At 39.7% G+C, this 17,502-nt stretch overlaps 2 protein-coding genes across 3 annotated transcripts; both read right to left on the bottom strand.

The window, feature by feature from the left end:
- Positions 1 to 168: 168 nt before the first annotated feature.
- larp4ab (La ribonucleoprotein 4Ab) lies at positions 169 to 14,003 on the bottom strand. 2 transcript variants are annotated; one of them, XM_034533813.1, is made up of 15 exons: positions 13,477 to 14,003; positions 10,716 to 10,854; positions 10,317 to 10,554; positions 9,912 to 10,048; positions 8,730 to 8,833; positions 8,325 to 8,435; positions 7,878 to 7,931; positions 6,949 to 7,161; positions 6,711 to 6,814; positions 6,293 to 6,520; positions 6,032 to 6,083; positions 5,726 to 5,878; positions 5,494 to 5,627; positions 5,222 to 5,399; positions 169 to 2,852 (listed from the first exon to the last, which is right to left on the bottom strand). In XM_034533813.1, the coding sequence occupies exons 1-15, from the start codon at positions 13,477 to 13,479 to the stop codon at positions 2,490 to 2,492; spliced, it is 2,211 nt and encodes a 736-aa protein (XP_034389704.1). In that variant the 5' UTR covers positions 13,480 to 14,003; the 3' UTR covers positions 169 to 2,489. The 2 variants fall into 2 exon arrangements, with proteins under 2 accessions (XP_034389704.1, XP_034389703.1); XM_034533812.1 differs by having other exon boundaries at positions 5,714 to 5,878; positions 13,477 to 14,002.
- Positions 14,004 to 14,765: 762 nt separating this feature from the next.
- Positions 14,766 to 16,999, bottom strand: pfdn5 (prefoldin 5). The gene is made up of 6 exons (XM_034532759.1): positions 16,890 to 16,999; positions 16,437 to 16,539; positions 16,111 to 16,142; positions 15,926 to 16,000; positions 15,706 to 15,811; positions 14,766 to 15,044 (listed from the first exon to the last, which is right to left on the bottom strand). Exons 1-6 carry the CDS (start codon positions 16,953 to 16,955, stop codon positions 14,959 to 14,961), a joined length of 468 nt encoding a protein of 155 aa, XP_034388650.1. The 5' UTR covers positions 16,956 to 16,999; the 3' UTR covers positions 14,766 to 14,958.
- Between the last annotated feature and the right edge of the window lie 503 nt (positions 17,000 to 17,502).

Genomic DNA, 17,502 nt, shown 5'->3' on the forward strand with positions numbered 1-17,502 from the left:
CCTTCTGTCCCGTCAGTTTGACCAGATTTCAGGTTTAAATAGAAGACACAAATCAAAAGGCCACAGGACACGAGGCATCTGGTTTTACCGTACTCACATATGCTGTATGTGAAGCTGCATTAAAATGTAGTGCACACAAGACACAGATGTTTAAAAATATTTTTTTATTTTTTTACCTCTTTTGGCTCAGCAATCACATCACATAATAAACCAGTGTATTTGGCTGAAACGGCAATCTCATATTTGATTGTGAGTTAAACGCAAGATTCTCATACAAGACTGACATTGCATTGACAAGCTAAGAAAATGAAATGCATCACATACGCATAACGGACACACAAGCATGCGCACACGCATTAAGCTCCACTCTAACCAGGCCCAGCCCTACAGCTGCACATACAATAAACCGACATTGGCATCGAGTAGGATCCAGTGTCTGTGTCAACAACTGATAATGTTGGATTTTGATAACCAATTAACCAGCCATGTTTAGTGAGCCAAATTGATGGTCTCACAATTCTTGCACAAAACTGAAATTAAGTTAAGGCACTGGAAGTTTCATTTGAGATAATAGTTCCATGCAGTCTGAAGTCAATGCAATCTCTCTTCCACAAACATAATACAATATACACTGGAGACAACTGATTACAAGACACAGAACACTGTAGTCAAGTCCATACAAGCAGAGGACATCTATCCTAGGTAGGTGTTATCCCCCTAATCCTGAAAATCTACAATTCTACACTTCACTCATCTTTTGTTTATTTCCATTTGCAACAACAGACTAATCTGACAAAATGAAAACACTAAAATGAAACACATTTAAACTCAAATTGAGCATTTCTGTGCAAGCCCATTCCATTTCAAACCTATCTTATGATTAAAAGCCTGGGGATTTGAGGTTAGTGCATTTCAACTCCTGCCACTACATGTCCAGTCAAGTTCTGCTCAGCCATAATAACCAAGTATCTTTTCTCAGATCAGTCTACACACATATTTACTAATATTACACAAACATTCAATACCATGAGAAAAAAAACACACACAATTATATCAAATTAAACTACAGCAGGAAAAAAACCCAAACTAAGATCAAAAATAAATCTGTATATACACACGCTGAAGGAAAGCTACTACTACATATGGACATTTATAAGATCAAGTTCAAAAGTGGTTTTATGCCAAAAACTACGGTACATTCGTCTGAAGCGTGTTATGCATCTAATCAAGAGATGATGCAGGCAATCAATGTCACCAAATCAAGCTGAGACACTGGCCATGACATCAACCACCAAATAGCTACATTAATTGAGAAGAGGCCACAAATTTCAGTTTTTTTAGAAGAAAATCCAATTTCTACTCCTGAGGTCCCTCAGATCATCGAATGCGTTTTAGCTATTCACATGCTAGTCACTAAGTAAGGACAGCTTACTCTTCAGGATCTACCATCCTACTCTAGAAACCTTCCTGAACATACAGAATAATTCATATCAGAAGCCGGGCCTGGAACCAGTTATCCGTCAAACCCTGTAATCTTGCTTTGCGAGACACACACCAGCATTATTGACATCTGATAAAACATGGAGTCTTTCTGCTCCTGTGATAACCCTCAGTTAACAGTAGGTTATTTGGCTGTCAACTACTATTCTCATGAGTTTTCATGCTATGGAATTTTTACAAGATATACAGATTTGCACAGGAGTTAAATCACTGATACAATCTTGTAAAAAACAAACAAATAAGCTTATCTACTCCAGTAAGTAGGCTTATTTAAAACATTACTAGTAGTGATCTAATATCTGCATCACAAAGATGACTACTGCATAAACACTGAAGGATTATAATCATTACACAACGCAATGTTATGAATACATGTTATTCGGTATTAAATCAGCATCTTTGTAGACAGTTTCAACATAATGTAAGGCCTTGAAAAATAGCTACTCAAAGTTCATACCTTCTGTCGTTAATCAAAAGTATGACCGTTTCTATTATTCCGCCATGGAATCAACATCTTCCACATCATACGCACATCCTTGATTTCAATGCAAAACTAATTTGGTATCAAGCTCTCGATGAATCACATGCCAACAAGAACTACTCACACAATCCAATGAGTCTCATTCATCATTGGGATGTGGACAGCGCTTACTTAATGCTACCTAATATTTAAAAGTAACAACATCCCTCTTTCTTCCCCTCACGATAAACGCAGATACACTCTACAGATTTAGCCTGTTTTTGGAGGCATCTCTTGGGAACGTCATGGTGATATTACTTTAAGCAAAGTATGTTTTATCAATTCTTGCAGCAGACAATATGCATCTTACTAAAAAATTATTTCAGGTCTGCAACAATATTAAGATTCTTTGAAAAAGTCGGTCAAATGAAATATATTCATCTGTCTATTTACATATATTATATATTTACATAAATATTGTTTTTCCTTTCCATTTTAGTTAATGTATTATAGGTTCCCTTTTCTTTAGTTATTTTGGAGATCGAGGGGGAATGTTCTGTTCTTTGCCACTGCGTCTGGCTCCCCGGTGGGGGGAAAATGGTTTTCCAGTATTCAGGCCTCTCGGATGCTCCCGAGTCTTCAGTGCTCCGGATCTGACTTGGCCATTCGCCCCTCTGAAGGAGCGTAATGGATGACGAGGTGGGCAGCTGTCTCCGGGTTTCTCTGTAGTGCGCCTGGAGTTAGGCCGAGGCTCCTCAACCCTGTTGACCTTGAGCTCTTGCAGGGGTTGGCTAGCTGAGGAGGCAGGAGGGGAGGGAGGCTGCATCTGTGCTGGCGGCGGTTCCTTGGCCAGCCGCTGGCACACCTCTGCATAGCTCAGTTTTCTTGCCCCCTGGTAAGCGATAAATGGGTGAAAATTAAGACATTAAAATAAATAAATCAAAGAAATTCCCCACACGTAAGAAGACACAAAAACAGGTGAATGGACCTGTACTTGTATAGTGCTTTTCTTTCACCTGCCCATCAGGAGTAGCTAACATTCCAGCGTCGGAAATACACGAGGGCAAAACTGCCCCTAAGAAATATCATTTTGCCCCCGATATCACTAGGAGAGGGGCAAAAAATGCCCCCATAATTTCCTCTAATAATTATGATAATTTAATGAACTTGTCAAAAACATCGTAGCCCTGACCCGGTCCAGTTGCCATATCATGTTTTGGATTTTCGCCTCAATGTTGCGTGTGCGTGATGAACCAAATGGAGTGCAAATTGACCTCCTGTGAGTGGGAGGAGAAATTTTCGTTGTCAACCCAGCAAACAATTTTCTTTTGCAGACTTCATCAAGGGGAGCGACAACGTCAAGAAATACGTGGCCATCGCCTCCAATGAGTGATAACTAGTAGTAATTATTTTGAACTTATTTAGTTCACTTTAGCTAGCTAACGAGTGCAGTCACATCCTCATAAGTTACCGCCATCTTGTGGTTCACAACCAATCCTCTATTTGGGGATAAATACAATTAGTTTAGACTGCAGTTGACTTCAAGGGTTACATGTTTAGATTAGGTCCCTTATCACATGTAACATACTATTGTTGTTTTTGTTTGTTCCATCTCAACACAGTGGAAGACCTCATGATGATCTCACTGGAGGGACCAGAAGAAGATGCAGCTGCTGCAGCATGTGTAGAATCTGCTGTGAGAAGAAAGCCAAGCGGCCTCACATAAAACCGTCTGAGCAAGGCAGCAGGTCAGACCAGGAACTTCTCCAATGGCTGGCAGTGACACAGATGACGATGATGAACTGGTGCTCTTTGACAAATAAGCCACTCATGTATATGTACATAATTATTATTTGTCAACACTGTACATATAATTTAATATTTGTTTTCATTTTCTGAAAAATTGGTTGTAAATTTAATTCATCTATGTATAGCCCTTTTATTACGTTTGAAAAAAAAATTGTTATTCATGTTATAATATATTAAATGTTAAATGTTATTTCACAAGTTTAAAAAAGTGCCCCCAATTTTTTTTATAAATGCCCATCAGTGGGGGCAAAAATTGCCCCCCAATTTTTTTTTTACATTTCCTACCCTGTAACATTCACACACCGTAGGTACAGCTATGGGAGCAATTTGGGGTTAAGTGTCTTGCCCAAGGACAAATCGACATGGGCTGGGAATCAAACCACCGATCCTCCGATTGAAGGACGGCCCAGGTGAAAACTATATTATCCATAATATAAAATAATCCAGCAACACAAAATGACCATTAAGATCAGTGTGTTATGCTTCAGTGGTAGTTTGAGATGATGCTTTTATACATTCTTCCTCTACTCAAACTTTTTCTGTCACGCCCACTTTGGAAGAAAAATGTTAACGCCCCACTGCCAACAAAATTGTGACAAAATGGTCCATGCTGAATTTTTATTGAAATAACTTTGAACCCTCCTTCTGTGCCTTTTCAAATTATTGTATAAAAAAATTATAATAATTAAAAAATGACATCACTTTCAAGTGAACCAGATTGCTCCATCAGACAAAAAACTAAATGCTTATTGTGGCTGCAATTAACCTGTTTTGCACTGAATATCTTTTCAAGATAATAAAAACAGCAACCTGGGAAAAATGATACAAAACCAGTTTAAATAACCAGATAAGGGTGTAATGTAAACTTTTACATGAAGATACAGGCCATGTATTTATTAATGACTTAGTTTTATGTCCATATACGTTGGTAATATGTGAAGTTCTCAAAGTTCTTGAAATAACAGTCTGCATTTCCCCTCAGCTGTAATACCACTGCTCTCCACTAGCGGGGTGCACCTCACAGTTTGAGAAATACTGCTCTACCCTCACATTTAATTGAATCTATTAAAACTGCTGTGAATCTCAGCTACACCTACCATATTCTTCAAAGGACAAATATTTATATTAATTACTTTGTGGCTCCATGTCATTTGCTATAATACACTTGAGACTATCTTGAGATGGAAGCACACCAACAATAATCCCCACTATGTCCGTCGCCATTGCTCACCCATTTTTAAACTCTGCCTTTTATTTTGATCTCTACTACACACATGCACCATTTCATAGCTGTGACGCTATCATCGTGACATAATCTGTCCACAGACAGACATTAACGTCACACCATTTACTGCAAAGCAACCAAACACTGTCTACGGGGGTCTTAGAATGACCCAGCTATATGCTGATTTTACTTTGAGCCAACACTCCTGGTGAGAAGGCAGGCCTTACCAGATCCGATGTTGGAGATGGGGGAGATGAGGAAGGCTCTTCAGTAGAAACAGACTGGTTGCAAACAGAGGGAGCCATTTCAGAGGCTGTTGGGGAGGCAGCCTGCGGGGACGTGGAGATCTCTTCTTTTGGAACAGACGGTTCAGCTTTATCCTCATCCTTTACCGAAGGTGAAACACTAAATTGTCAGGAAAAAAGTAAAATATAGATTATCTTCTATGTTTCCGTCCTTTCTATTCACAGACATGTTGTTAAGTTGACAAACACATTACCTTAAGACTGGTGGTGCCACTGTGACTGGTGTCACAGGAGCAAGTTTAGCAACCGGGGTCACAGCATTTGGTTTGCTTACAGCATCTTCAGATATGCTTGATTGTCGAGTCTCGTTAACCTCTTGGTTCACAGGCTGAAATAATCAAGAATTTAAAATGTGCATTTAAACAACTTTGACTTGGATCAAAGAGGAATATTTATATATATTTTTTTTTTTACCTTGTTAGTCACCTTTAAGCCACGCACGACATCAGAGAGGCGCATCTCTGACATAGTTTCTCCCAGGATACTGACCACAGATCCCGGCAAAGGAGGAAAATTGGAAGCTGCCAGGTCAAATTTTGGTGGAGGTGGTACCTTGGCCTCCATCAGAGGGACAGGCTTCTGTAATTTTAAATCAGTTTAAGTCAAATGTAAGATAAATAACACTGAAGCTTACCAAAAAACTATGATAAACTACTTTTTGATCAGGAAACACCAGGACGTCCTTGGTCTTCATAGGAAAATCATACTTTACAATTTTTTTAATATGCTGACCGTGGTATGTTCATCTTCTCTTTTCCTCCTCATGCCTCTGTAGCTGCCTCTCCTACAATGAAGACAGATAATTTTACATTCAAATGTTTTTTCATATGAAACTTACATTTACATGTGAATAAAACAAATGCAATGGGTTGTATTTTCCTGGAATAGATCGTGAAAGCCAAAAACAAGTTTGATTTCATAGCCGTGTCTGCTACAATTTGGTTGTAAATCTTTATCTCCATAGTGTTAATAAGCAGGATAATATTCACTCACCGGCCCCGTGCAGCTCCACTTAGATATCCACTGGGTATGGGGGCTTGTGGAGAAGTGTCTTTAAGGCTGAAGGATGACAAGGAGGCTGTTGCTGAAGTGGTGCCAATCGCCATCCCAGATGTCGGGAGGGGCCGTGGACTCGAGGGACCAGACAGGCCATCCATCAGTGGCCCAGGAGGCAGAGAAGAAGGCACGTCTCCAGGTCTTGGGTGACCCTTAACATGGTTTCTGGGCAAACACAAAAGAAAAACAGATTGCTTACTTTCTACTGAATAAGCACCATTTGATACTTTAGGCAATAATTGATATCCTTTATATGTGATTCAAATGTGTCCTCAAATGTTTCATTCAAGAGCTTTAATCAGGATTAGACAGCATGATGATGAATGAGAGTTATGTCATCGTGACTTGCACTTACCGGTTCCTGCTTATGGGTCGATGGGTGTTGATGGAGCTTGCATTTACTTCATAGTTCCCAGGACTGTTGTAACCATTCATGAAACTGGTGTGCGGAAAAGGTGCCTGGTAGTGGTAAATAAAGTTGATAAGCTCCATAAAATCGTATCCAATGTTCTGAATAACACATGTTGTTAGAAAAAAATGTAAATAAACTTCCAATATTTAAGAATTTCTCAAGATAAAAGATAGGCTCTCACCAGTGGTGTTTCAAAGTAAGGGATGACCGCAGGGTTCCAGGAGGAAGACACCACAGGGTATACAGGGTACTGCTGTTGAGGGCTGTACGCCTGCTGCATGTAGACTGGGGAACTATATTGAGCCTGTGGTTGGGCAGGCTGACTATACACAGTTGGGTCCACACTGCGGAAGCTGTTCTTACCAAAGAATGTGTTAATGGCCTTAATGCGGGCCTGTGGGGAGAGGGGAAAAAAGACGACAATTAGCTGTTTGCTAAGAGTGAAGCTGTGACTGTACCTATGTTGAGTAGCATTGTCGATCGTCATTTAGTCCCCTCAGATCTCATAATCTCACAGTCATTAGGCCATACAACACTGCACTGACTAGGGGAAAGGAGGAGGAGGGGGCGGGGTAAAAGAGGACGAGATGGAGTAGAGGTAGTGTGCAGAAGCAGAAATACAGCAGATTGATAAACTACAGATAAAAAGTTTCTCCCAGCCAGCCACAGTGCATACGGGTCCTTCCAAGCGCGATACTGATCATCCCTGGGGTTTAGACAGAACCGTTAATATCACACAGCTTTGTTTGTTTCATCAGGGGCACACAAGTCCAGCCAAAAAAAAAGGATGCAGTAGATACCTGAAATGCAAAGGTAAATGTCACATTGTGATAAGGGATATCAAAGTGTCTGGAGATTTACATGTGCAACACTTCTGACAAACACCTCCTTGCTTATCAAGTCTGTGCACATATCCCAAGGTCACTCCTGAGGCTACGGCTTAGCCAGAGAGTAGTGCTGCAACACAACGACTCGTGTAACACAAGGGTTGCTGGGTTCCACCCTACCGTCTAAAATAGAACTAATAATAAGCTGCAATTCAGCCTGAAAAAATAAAAAATAAACTTTGTAGTATACTAAATAAAGTAATATTTCAGTGACAGAACTCACCATGATTGGTTTTCCCTGGAATGTTTTCACTTCCTCTCGTAGGTATCTGTAGGCCTAAGGACAAAACAGAAAGAAAACATATTTACAACATTGTAAAATCTGTGTTGTTCCATTTCAAGTCTAAGAAATACAAGCTGACCTCCACCTCACTCTCAGAGCACTAGTGTGATGTACAGTGCTCAGAACTGTACACTTGTTATTTACTAAAAAGGTTATGTTTTGCATTTTACAAAGTGAACAGGCTACTGTAATCAAGAATCTAATTAAAATCTTTAAATCGCACCATGAAAGTCACTTTTGATTTCAAAGAGAGATGTAACCAGAGCAAATTACTAATGAGTAGTTATATTGTTACACTTTTATATGGCATACTAAAAAAAATGTAATAAGCTTCAACTAAAATTAAAAAAAAATAAAAAAAACATGTTCATTAATGTGGAAACATACCTGTTGTGCATCCATATCAGACTGAAATGTTATGTACCAGTTACTGTTGTGTGCAAACTCAGAACTTAACACTTTTGGACAGTTTTCACTCTTAAAAAGAGCCTCCACTTCCTGTCAAAGAGATGAAGGGCACATATTATACATTTTACTTTCCAACACTGAACATACACATCTCCCTGCAGGCTCTGTCATAAATTATCAGTGAGCTACAATATACCCATGACAACAAATTAATTCACTAAGTTTTAACATCATGGCCTGTATTACACATCACCGTCTTTAACTAAATTCTTTTCAGCAGCTTTCTCTGCACACCTTGTGAGCAAGCACAAGCATGTAGGATAGTTAAAATGGGTGGATGATGTGGAGGATTATTCTTAGCATGCAGTATGGAGTTTTCTTTACCTCAATTGGTGTAGTCTCTGGCACCTCTCTCAGAATGATGATGCAGCGACTGTGGTTTGGCCGAACCTTTTCTCCAGTTTCATCAACTTGCACCATAGGCGAAGCTGCAACAAAAGACACAATCTCAATACAAGTGTTTTGACCATCTGGAAGTTACTGGAGGGTCCCCAATACACGTACATAGTGTGCGGTCAAGATAATTTGGTTTATATCATGTGGCACACATCACAGGAAAGAACATGTCAAGAAACCTCAGACATGACGGCCAAAAAAAAAAGAAAAGCATCCATCAGCAGAAACTGACTGGAGTCGTCACTTAGCAGTGACAAGACATTTAATAGTCACTGGTGAATCCTTACACCATCTCCTTTGTTGCGAATTTAACAGGTGACCGCTTTAAACAATAGCCTTGGAAAATATGTGAACAGCTTTTGCAGTTGGAAAAGTTTTTACTCTGAATTGAAGTCCAGATGAAAAAAAATTAAATTATTTCTACCCATCCCAGATCCTATTGTGCACCTAATAAACAATATATAACCCTAAAAAAAATATATTATATAATATTTGACTTCTTCAATCATCTTTTCTTCCTGTAAAACAAAATATGACGCAAAAAGCTAATACCAAACAATTATGACATCCATCAAGCAAGCAATCTGCAACTTTTATCGAGATGGAAGATGGGTGAGCCACCGCCTTTTGTATGTTGTGCAACACTATAAACCCCCCACTATTTGGTGTACAATTACAAGAGGGATTAATTATAATCCAGTCAAATATTCAGTTACTTACAGTACAGAGACTTAAGACTAACTTCCATTTCACTGGGACTTCAAGGTGCTTTCAACTTGAACACGTCGCCAAGTCCCATCCAAAATGCAATTTGACAAATCACAGTTTGGCATCATCAAGCTCTGACCAGTGTCCAACAACTATCCTTCTCTGCTCAATAGACTTGCATGCAATTTTTCAGAGTTTCTTAATTTTCTGGCTTGTTTTATGTATTTCGAGCTAATCATGGTTAAACATTGTGTCATAGTGCTTACTTAGAACTTATATGCTATGCAAGGGTTAATTAACAATCAACCAATCACACCAAGTTGTAAAACGATTCAAGTTAATTTATGTCAGTGACTCTGCGGGCATTCCTCACAAATGCAGGTAGAACAGCAGCATTGGTACCTCGCAGTACATCCAGAATGAGGGTTGCATCAGTGGTAAGGGCTTTGATGTCCTCCATGCAAGCAACAGTCCAGATGGGAACAAACTGATCACTGTCCATCTGGGATATCAGGTACAGGTCCTTAGATAGGTTCTCTCTGCAAACACCCAAAACAACATTGGACAAAAAAAAAAGGTCAAACTCATTGACAAATTCAATTTAATCAATGGCTGTTAGACCAATGATTCATACCACTTTAGGTATACTAATATAAATATACAGAAAATGGCTAGTTCTTTGCAGTTATGAAAAACATCCCACGATAATTCAAATTATTAATTACTGATGTTGTTCTCGTAGCTGGAAACAGTTGAAATGTGTAGTATATAAAAAAAAACATATTTGAATAATTCTTCACTACTAACCTAGAAAAGCAGAACTCGAGCCGTTTCTTCAAAGACGCTCTCAGGCTTTCCTCAGACATTGGTTGCTCTTCAGAAGCATCAGCATCTAAGGCTGATTCGCATTGAGGGTCAAACAGTAAATACCCCAAGTCAGGGTGGTCTGTGCCATTTACAATGCCCTCCGTGGGTACAGAGGCATAGTCAGCAGTGCTGTCAGGGTATTCAGCATCGTATCCTTTTCCTCCTGTAGACGGAACGTCTGAGTAACCCAAGATAGGAGACAAACAAAATGTTTGTGAAATAACTGTCATGTTTAGACAACAGGATAGAATGCTCTAAACAAACAGTCAAGCGTTGTCTTTGTGGCATAAACATGTGAACACCAGTTTCCTCAAATACCACATATGAATAAGCTCATACCGCCTGTTATCTCAGCAGGTGGAGGGTAGGTCAGTATCCAAGGAGAATCTTCAGTCTCCTCCGGGTTGTCATTCTGGTGGGCAGGGATCTCCTGCCACACTTTAGCATTGGGGTTCAGCCCTGCTCCCTTTGTGGTAACCTGCATTATAAGAATATACACTGAGTAACAGAAAATACTTTGGGTACACCTTACATAGTAGTAAACACTAGTACAGTTAGAGCAGGAGGCAATGTTTTGATCATTTTGATTTTGAAAAAGTGAGATTTTACATGATTGGATGTAATGCGTTAAAGCCAGACACTGTGGAGTTTCCTTCCCTGCAACTGATTTCAGACATGAGTGATTATAGTAATTAGGAAAAACAACTTGTTCTCAAAACTCAACATTTTTTAAATACAGATCATCATGTGAACCAAGTTGTCTAGTGTAACATTTTGAAGATAGATAGTTTACTTTATTAAGTAGTGACGGGATGCTTTGTATAAAATACTAATAAACAAACACGGCAACTTTCTAATACATGGAAGACATTGTAAAATACAAATCTAGGCAGTAAGGGGTTTCAGGTTGCCATTGGCCACTCCTGGCCTTTGGTTGCTAGCAGTGGCAACCACTTAGCATATAAAAAATAAAAAAGGGACAGCGAACAGCAAAATGTCCATATCAGACTAAATATATAATTAACATTTCTTGCATTAGTGGTATTTGACCAGAACCAGATACAGACAACACAGCATATGAGTTGGTGCGTTTACTTGCGTGTGTACAGGCATCTGTTTTAGAGACAATGGTGAAGCAAATTAAGTTGTTTTCTCTTGGGTGAAAAGCTCAACTATCGAGTCAGTCACCAAAGAAATGTGCCAATTGATTCAGCTGACTTAATAATACAAATGTGACATGTATATACGTCATGTCAGTGACTGACATAATTGCATAATATCATGATTATTCAAAATATAGGGTGACTTAAAATGACAATCCTATATTCAGTGTCACAAAAGCTTATGCTTGGTTGCCAGCCTGGGAATCACTTTTAAAAGTCAGTGTTAAGCCCTGACTCCTTTGCATATGTGCATGCTTTTCATGACCTCGGGTAATGCTTAAATTCACCCTTCAAGCAAGGTTTTGTTGTTGTTGCATTAGTCACTCATTTTCACATTTTTAAGTTATGAATATAGTATGAAAACAGTTTCTAGATGTGGCAAGCCATACATGCATTCAAGTGACTACTACTCAGCAGCATATTAAAAACATTCAGAACCAACCCGAGTTGATCAGAGATTTCGTAACCCAGTTTCTTGAGAGCCCTCAGCTCCATCCATCCATCCATCCATCCATTTTCAATACCGCTTATCCTCATTAGGGTCGCGGGGGCGCTGGAGCCTATCCCAGCTGACATAGGGCGAAGGCAGGGGACACCCTGGACAGGCCGCCAGTCCATCGAGGGCACATGTAGGGACATACAACCATTCACTCTCACATTCACACCTATGGGCAATTTAGAGATCAATTAACCTGCAGCATGTCTTTGGACTGTGGGAGGAAGCCGGAGAGCCCGGAGAGAACCCACGCTGCCACGGGGAGAACATGCAAACTCCACACAGAAGGACCGCTCCGACCGGGAATCGAACCCACGGCCCTCTTGCTGTGAGGCGACAGTGCTAGCCACTACACCACCGTGCAGCCCATATAATTCAATTCAGTTTATTTTATATAGCCCAATATCACAAATTACACATTAGCCCTCAGCTCTTCATACACAATTCTGACCGTTTCATTGGCTTAATTATCCCTCTTGCCCCGCCTCTCACACGATCACGTGTTACCATACTCCGCCCAAGTCCGCCTCTGAGCTTCAGCGTAACTTGAACAAGGCATGTCGACCTGTCATCTACTGCTACACCTCGAATGCGCTTCAATCATCGATGTAAAACTATTATGCGACCCTCTCACAAACAATCTGATATCCCAGCATGTGGTTCCAATTCGGCAGCTCTGGGTTTGCAGTGTTGCAACGTAGCGTCGATCTGGGGGCCGGGAAGCAAGAGCACATGGTGCCGACGTGCAACCATATGTGACGATGTTCAAAATCGGTTATCTTGAAATACCATTAAACAAAGCTAATTCTGGATACATGACGCCCGTTAGTAATTGATTACCAAAATCGCCTCCACATTGTTCCGTTCTCAAGGTTGACGTCTACGCAGCGCATTGCCATGACCTTTATCGCGGAACTCTTCGATAGCCATTTAACGTTAGCTGCACAGTTAACGGCTAACATGTAACACAAACCACTTGTAACGTTAGTAGTCGCTCTACATTACCCGTAAAATAATTACGTTTTGTATTTAGCGCAATGTGTAATGAAGCTAGGCGTTAGGTATTCTACATTTCATTGTATTCTCAAACACATGTTGATGGGGTGACGTTAAGCTTGTCGGGTGTTTCGCAGTCAACCATATTGTGACTAGCGACTCCATAAATACCTCCCTGCCTTTAGCTAACTAGCTTAAGTTAACTAGCAGACCAGTTAGAGACGGCCTTACTTTACACTGCTAACCCCAAGCTAATTTGTTTGACAGGTCGACAGAATCCCATTGTGAATTGTCCTTGCGAATAATAACATCCGTGTTTCGGAGTATGACCATTAATTAAGGGCTAAAGTTTGCTCGAGCTACCGACCGCACGAGTCACACTGGAAGGACGCAAACAGGTTGTCGCCTGTTAGCTAGCGTGCCCTCCTCCAGGCCCAAAACTCACCATGCTGCTTCGACTCTGTCCTTCTTACGATGTCCTCCTCAGTTCCGGAAGATGTGATTTCCCCGTTGGTTTGAATCTTATCGAAGGCTTTAAGCTACCTCTAGAAAAAGACTGTCCGCACGTAGTGGCCCGTCGTCGTAACTACCGTCTCGGCGGTAACGTTAGTCAAACGACCGAACGCGCTCCAGCCTTAACGGTGCGTACGCGCTTAAAAATAGCGTAAACACTTAACACTTGTTGTTTAGCTGATTTAAGTTTTGTTTGAAATGTTTCCCGTTTGACAACATGTGGTCTTTAGACTTAATTCCTCGTCCCTCTGCTCAGCTTCGAGGCACCTCTCGTCCAGCATGTGACAGCTGCGTCCTCTGCCACCGTCTGTCCCAACAAGCTGCACACCCCGCAACAGCAATGCTAATACCAGCAGCGGTTGCCTGTGACCCCTGAGAGAGGACGCTGCGGCTCGTGGAGCTGAGTCGATGCTCTGACGAGACCTGGCAAAGCTCGTCATGACGTGACTCCCAGAGCTTGTTAATGGGCATTTTAAGTGGGCTATATTTCACATATTGCAAACAAAACGAGTTATCGTCACTGGCTGCTCGTTGCAGAGGATATGACCCGATGTAAAGTTTGTAATATATGGCCAAACTTCCGTCTTTCAACAGCAACTTAAGTCCACAACTGAGAAATGTTTCTTGAAACTTATCTTTTTCACGCTATGTTTACTTTGAAGGGAAGCAAAGCAGAATTTGATATTTGCTCCCATCAAATATATATATTTAAATATTGTTTTTCTCAAATCGTCACACCATGTGTAGAATATTAATATTTAATTAATTACCAAATGATTGATGAAATGCATGGTGGTAAAAAAATGTAAAACAAGAACAGATGCACAAGACTACAGGCACATCAGTTAATTATATATCCATGCATTTGCTCAACTGCTCCTTCTTTTTTTTGCCATAAACTAATTGAAAAAGAGCAGATAACCCTACATATGATAATTGGTACTGAACTGGTTCTACAGTCAGAGAGACTATTTTTTTTAAAGAGAACTAAGAGCTTCATTGGGTCATCCAGGGAGAGAAAGTGAAGAGGGAGGAACTGCATGAGTATCATGGGGTCCAAATCACTAAAAACATGCTTGGCCAAAACCGACCTGAAATAATACCAGAGATATGGCATTCACGAGAATGGGAAGGAAAACATAATGCCTCCTGACATAACTTTTGCCAGATCGGTCTAGGTAGTGGACCCCACTGATGAATACACAATAAAAAAAACACATGTTCCATAAATGCACATTGACTATTTTAATTAAGCCAATTTATCAGACACCAATCAAATTGAAAAGTACACATTTCTTTACCAAGACAATAGCCTACTTTTAATTTACTGGTGACATGGTTTACGCATTTCCTTTGATCATTTGCACACAAACATACCACCCCAAATCATGAAGAGTTCAAATAGGTTTTCTCTTTAAGCCTTGGTCGGTCCAACCACTTGGGATGACTGCTGGTTCTGTTGGAGATGCTGGATCTTCACGTTCATTACTTCAATCACCGCTGTAAGAAATAACACAATGTAAACAAGTGTGCAATAGAGTGCTGCATGGATGACACATTGTTGAAGGCCTACGCCGGCATTCCCATTAATGCAGGTTACTAACTTGGACTCTTCCCCAGTCTCACAGGTTTACATGGCTCAAGATTGTGCCTGCTGCTGTGGCCCACTGCTACCATCAGTCACATTTATATTTATATTACTGGTATAATAAGTGCTTTTCTGATTAGTCCAATATATCCATTGATATTGGTATTATTATAATTAGTATTTGCTGTTCCGTATCTGATGCGAGAGTCCAAGAACGGAGTATGTCATATGTTGTTCAACTCAAAGCCTTTTGTGGTGTTCATCGTTTTGTTGTCACATGCATATCAGTCAATGCATTTCAGTTGTACTCTTAAATAGTATCTGTGGTATATTAACTTAAAGTAAAAAAGTTTTACATGTTCATGAAAGACTTATGGAAGTTAAGTCAATATAACTTTGTAATTAATCCTCTAATTTGCACATTTTTGACTTGTAATATCCATTGTATTAGTTAAAACATAAAAAGGGGACTTTTAGCATTAAAATATCCAGCTTTGAATGGGACAAATATTACATTTAGAACAAATAATGAGGAAACATCCATTAAAAAAAAAAAAAAAAAATGCAACATACCTTGTTTCATAGCGTGTTTTTCTTGAAGCGCTGGCTGAATTTTCTCTATCTGCTTTGTGAGGAAGTCTATTTTACGTTTGAAGAAAGCCTTCGAGTCATCCACATTCTTCAGAGACAGACAAATAGAGTATAAATTAAATTTACTTCAAAAGGTTTTACAATGGAATAATCCAGTAATGTATTACATTACTTATGGATTCTCTAATGCAAATATATTTGCCTTTTCAACATAGTATCCTGTCCCCACATCCACGAACACATTTTCCACATCATTCAATGTTCCAGGGACGTACATCTGAGAAGACCAAATGTCAAGGGAAAGTATGCATGTCTCAAGAAACGCACAACTTCATTATGGCACATCACGCAAAACAGCAAAGTATGAGACCATGAGGGGAAGGATACAGAGCTGGTAAGTGGCACGAGCAATTCTTTTCCTGTGTGACATAGGAAAGACAGAATTAACACATAATTGACACCAGCTGCAGATTCACCGATGTAGAGGCTGAATTCACAAACATGACTACATTACACATTTGGATAAATAATGCATATTTAAAAAAGGCACATCATTTTGGTGAGCCCTTTACGTTTATATAGAACTGAGTTTTAGAGATGTATTCATTATCACCATATAGATAGAAAAGGGTAGCGTGAATGAAGTCAATGTTTGTATCCATCGTTCCAACCCTTTAAAGGCTTGATGGGTCACAGACTCGTATTTTACACACCTTTGTTGTTTTTGTTCAGGACGTTCATACTATCTTTTGCTTCAACATATTTCGTCTGGACAACTTTGAGCTGACCTATTGAAGACGTCAAGAACTCGATCTCCTGCAAAACAGTAACATGTACAAATCAACGGCCACACCGGAAGACTGTCTGACTCCAACAAGAGTGGAACGTTAGTCGAGAACTTAAACCCACCAATTTGCAATAAGAACTAAACGAGCCCACATTACAAAGTATAATTTACTCCTGTCGACATAAGCGTGACATGTTACATTTAAAACTAGCATGGTGCATATTTAACGTTAAGTATCGTTGGCGTTTGTACCGTTAGCTTCAGATGTGCTAGCTCGCTACCCTACTCTGCCATTTTCAATCAGATGATCACCCTCATAAAGTTTATATCGTATAACAGTCACCATCCATTCATACGTAAGTTTTTACTACCGAGTTACCTGATCTAGTTGAGTTTTCAGGCCCTCTAACTGAGGCAGGGAGAGGTCTGTGAGATTCACCGCCATGTTGGATTCGCGATGCCAACTGACCTTTTGTGACTGTTTCCGGGTGATGGAGGATGGCGGTCTTAGTCACGAACACTGTTCCTACTTGCTCGTCCATCCCTTTTCAACTTAAACACGATTTAACTATTCATAAACAATACGATGTTTTCACTATAATGCATATCACACGTATACAATATAAATAGACCATATTGTACGTTTGGAAATGTAGGGTTCACAATATAGTAATTTGAACCAATGAATGTCTTTATGCATGTACAACTATAAAACAAATTTTTTATTGCATTATTTCCACAAACAAAAAACTAGACCCTAAAATATGTCCTTCAGTCAGTGGCATTTCATTTTGAAACTGATTCGTAAATTTGAAAATGCAATTTTATGTATAATAACAATATGATAATAAATATGAATTCTAATCATTTAAATTAAAAAAAGATCAGAAAGCAATTTCCAGTTCAGGGTACCCAACATTAATTTCAATATACAAATGAAATGTGAGGGTGCCAATATTGTTTTTATTTTAGGACATCAAGTTGTTTTTTAT

Source organism: Cyclopterus lumpus, chromosome 5 (genome assembly GCF_009769545.1).
Source record: "Cyclopterus lumpus isolate fCycLum1 chromosome 5, fCycLum1.pri, whole genome shotgun sequence".
In the NCBI taxonomy this organism is placed as follows: Eukaryota; Metazoa; Chordata; class Actinopteri; order Perciformes; family Cyclopteridae; genus Cyclopterus; species Cyclopterus lumpus.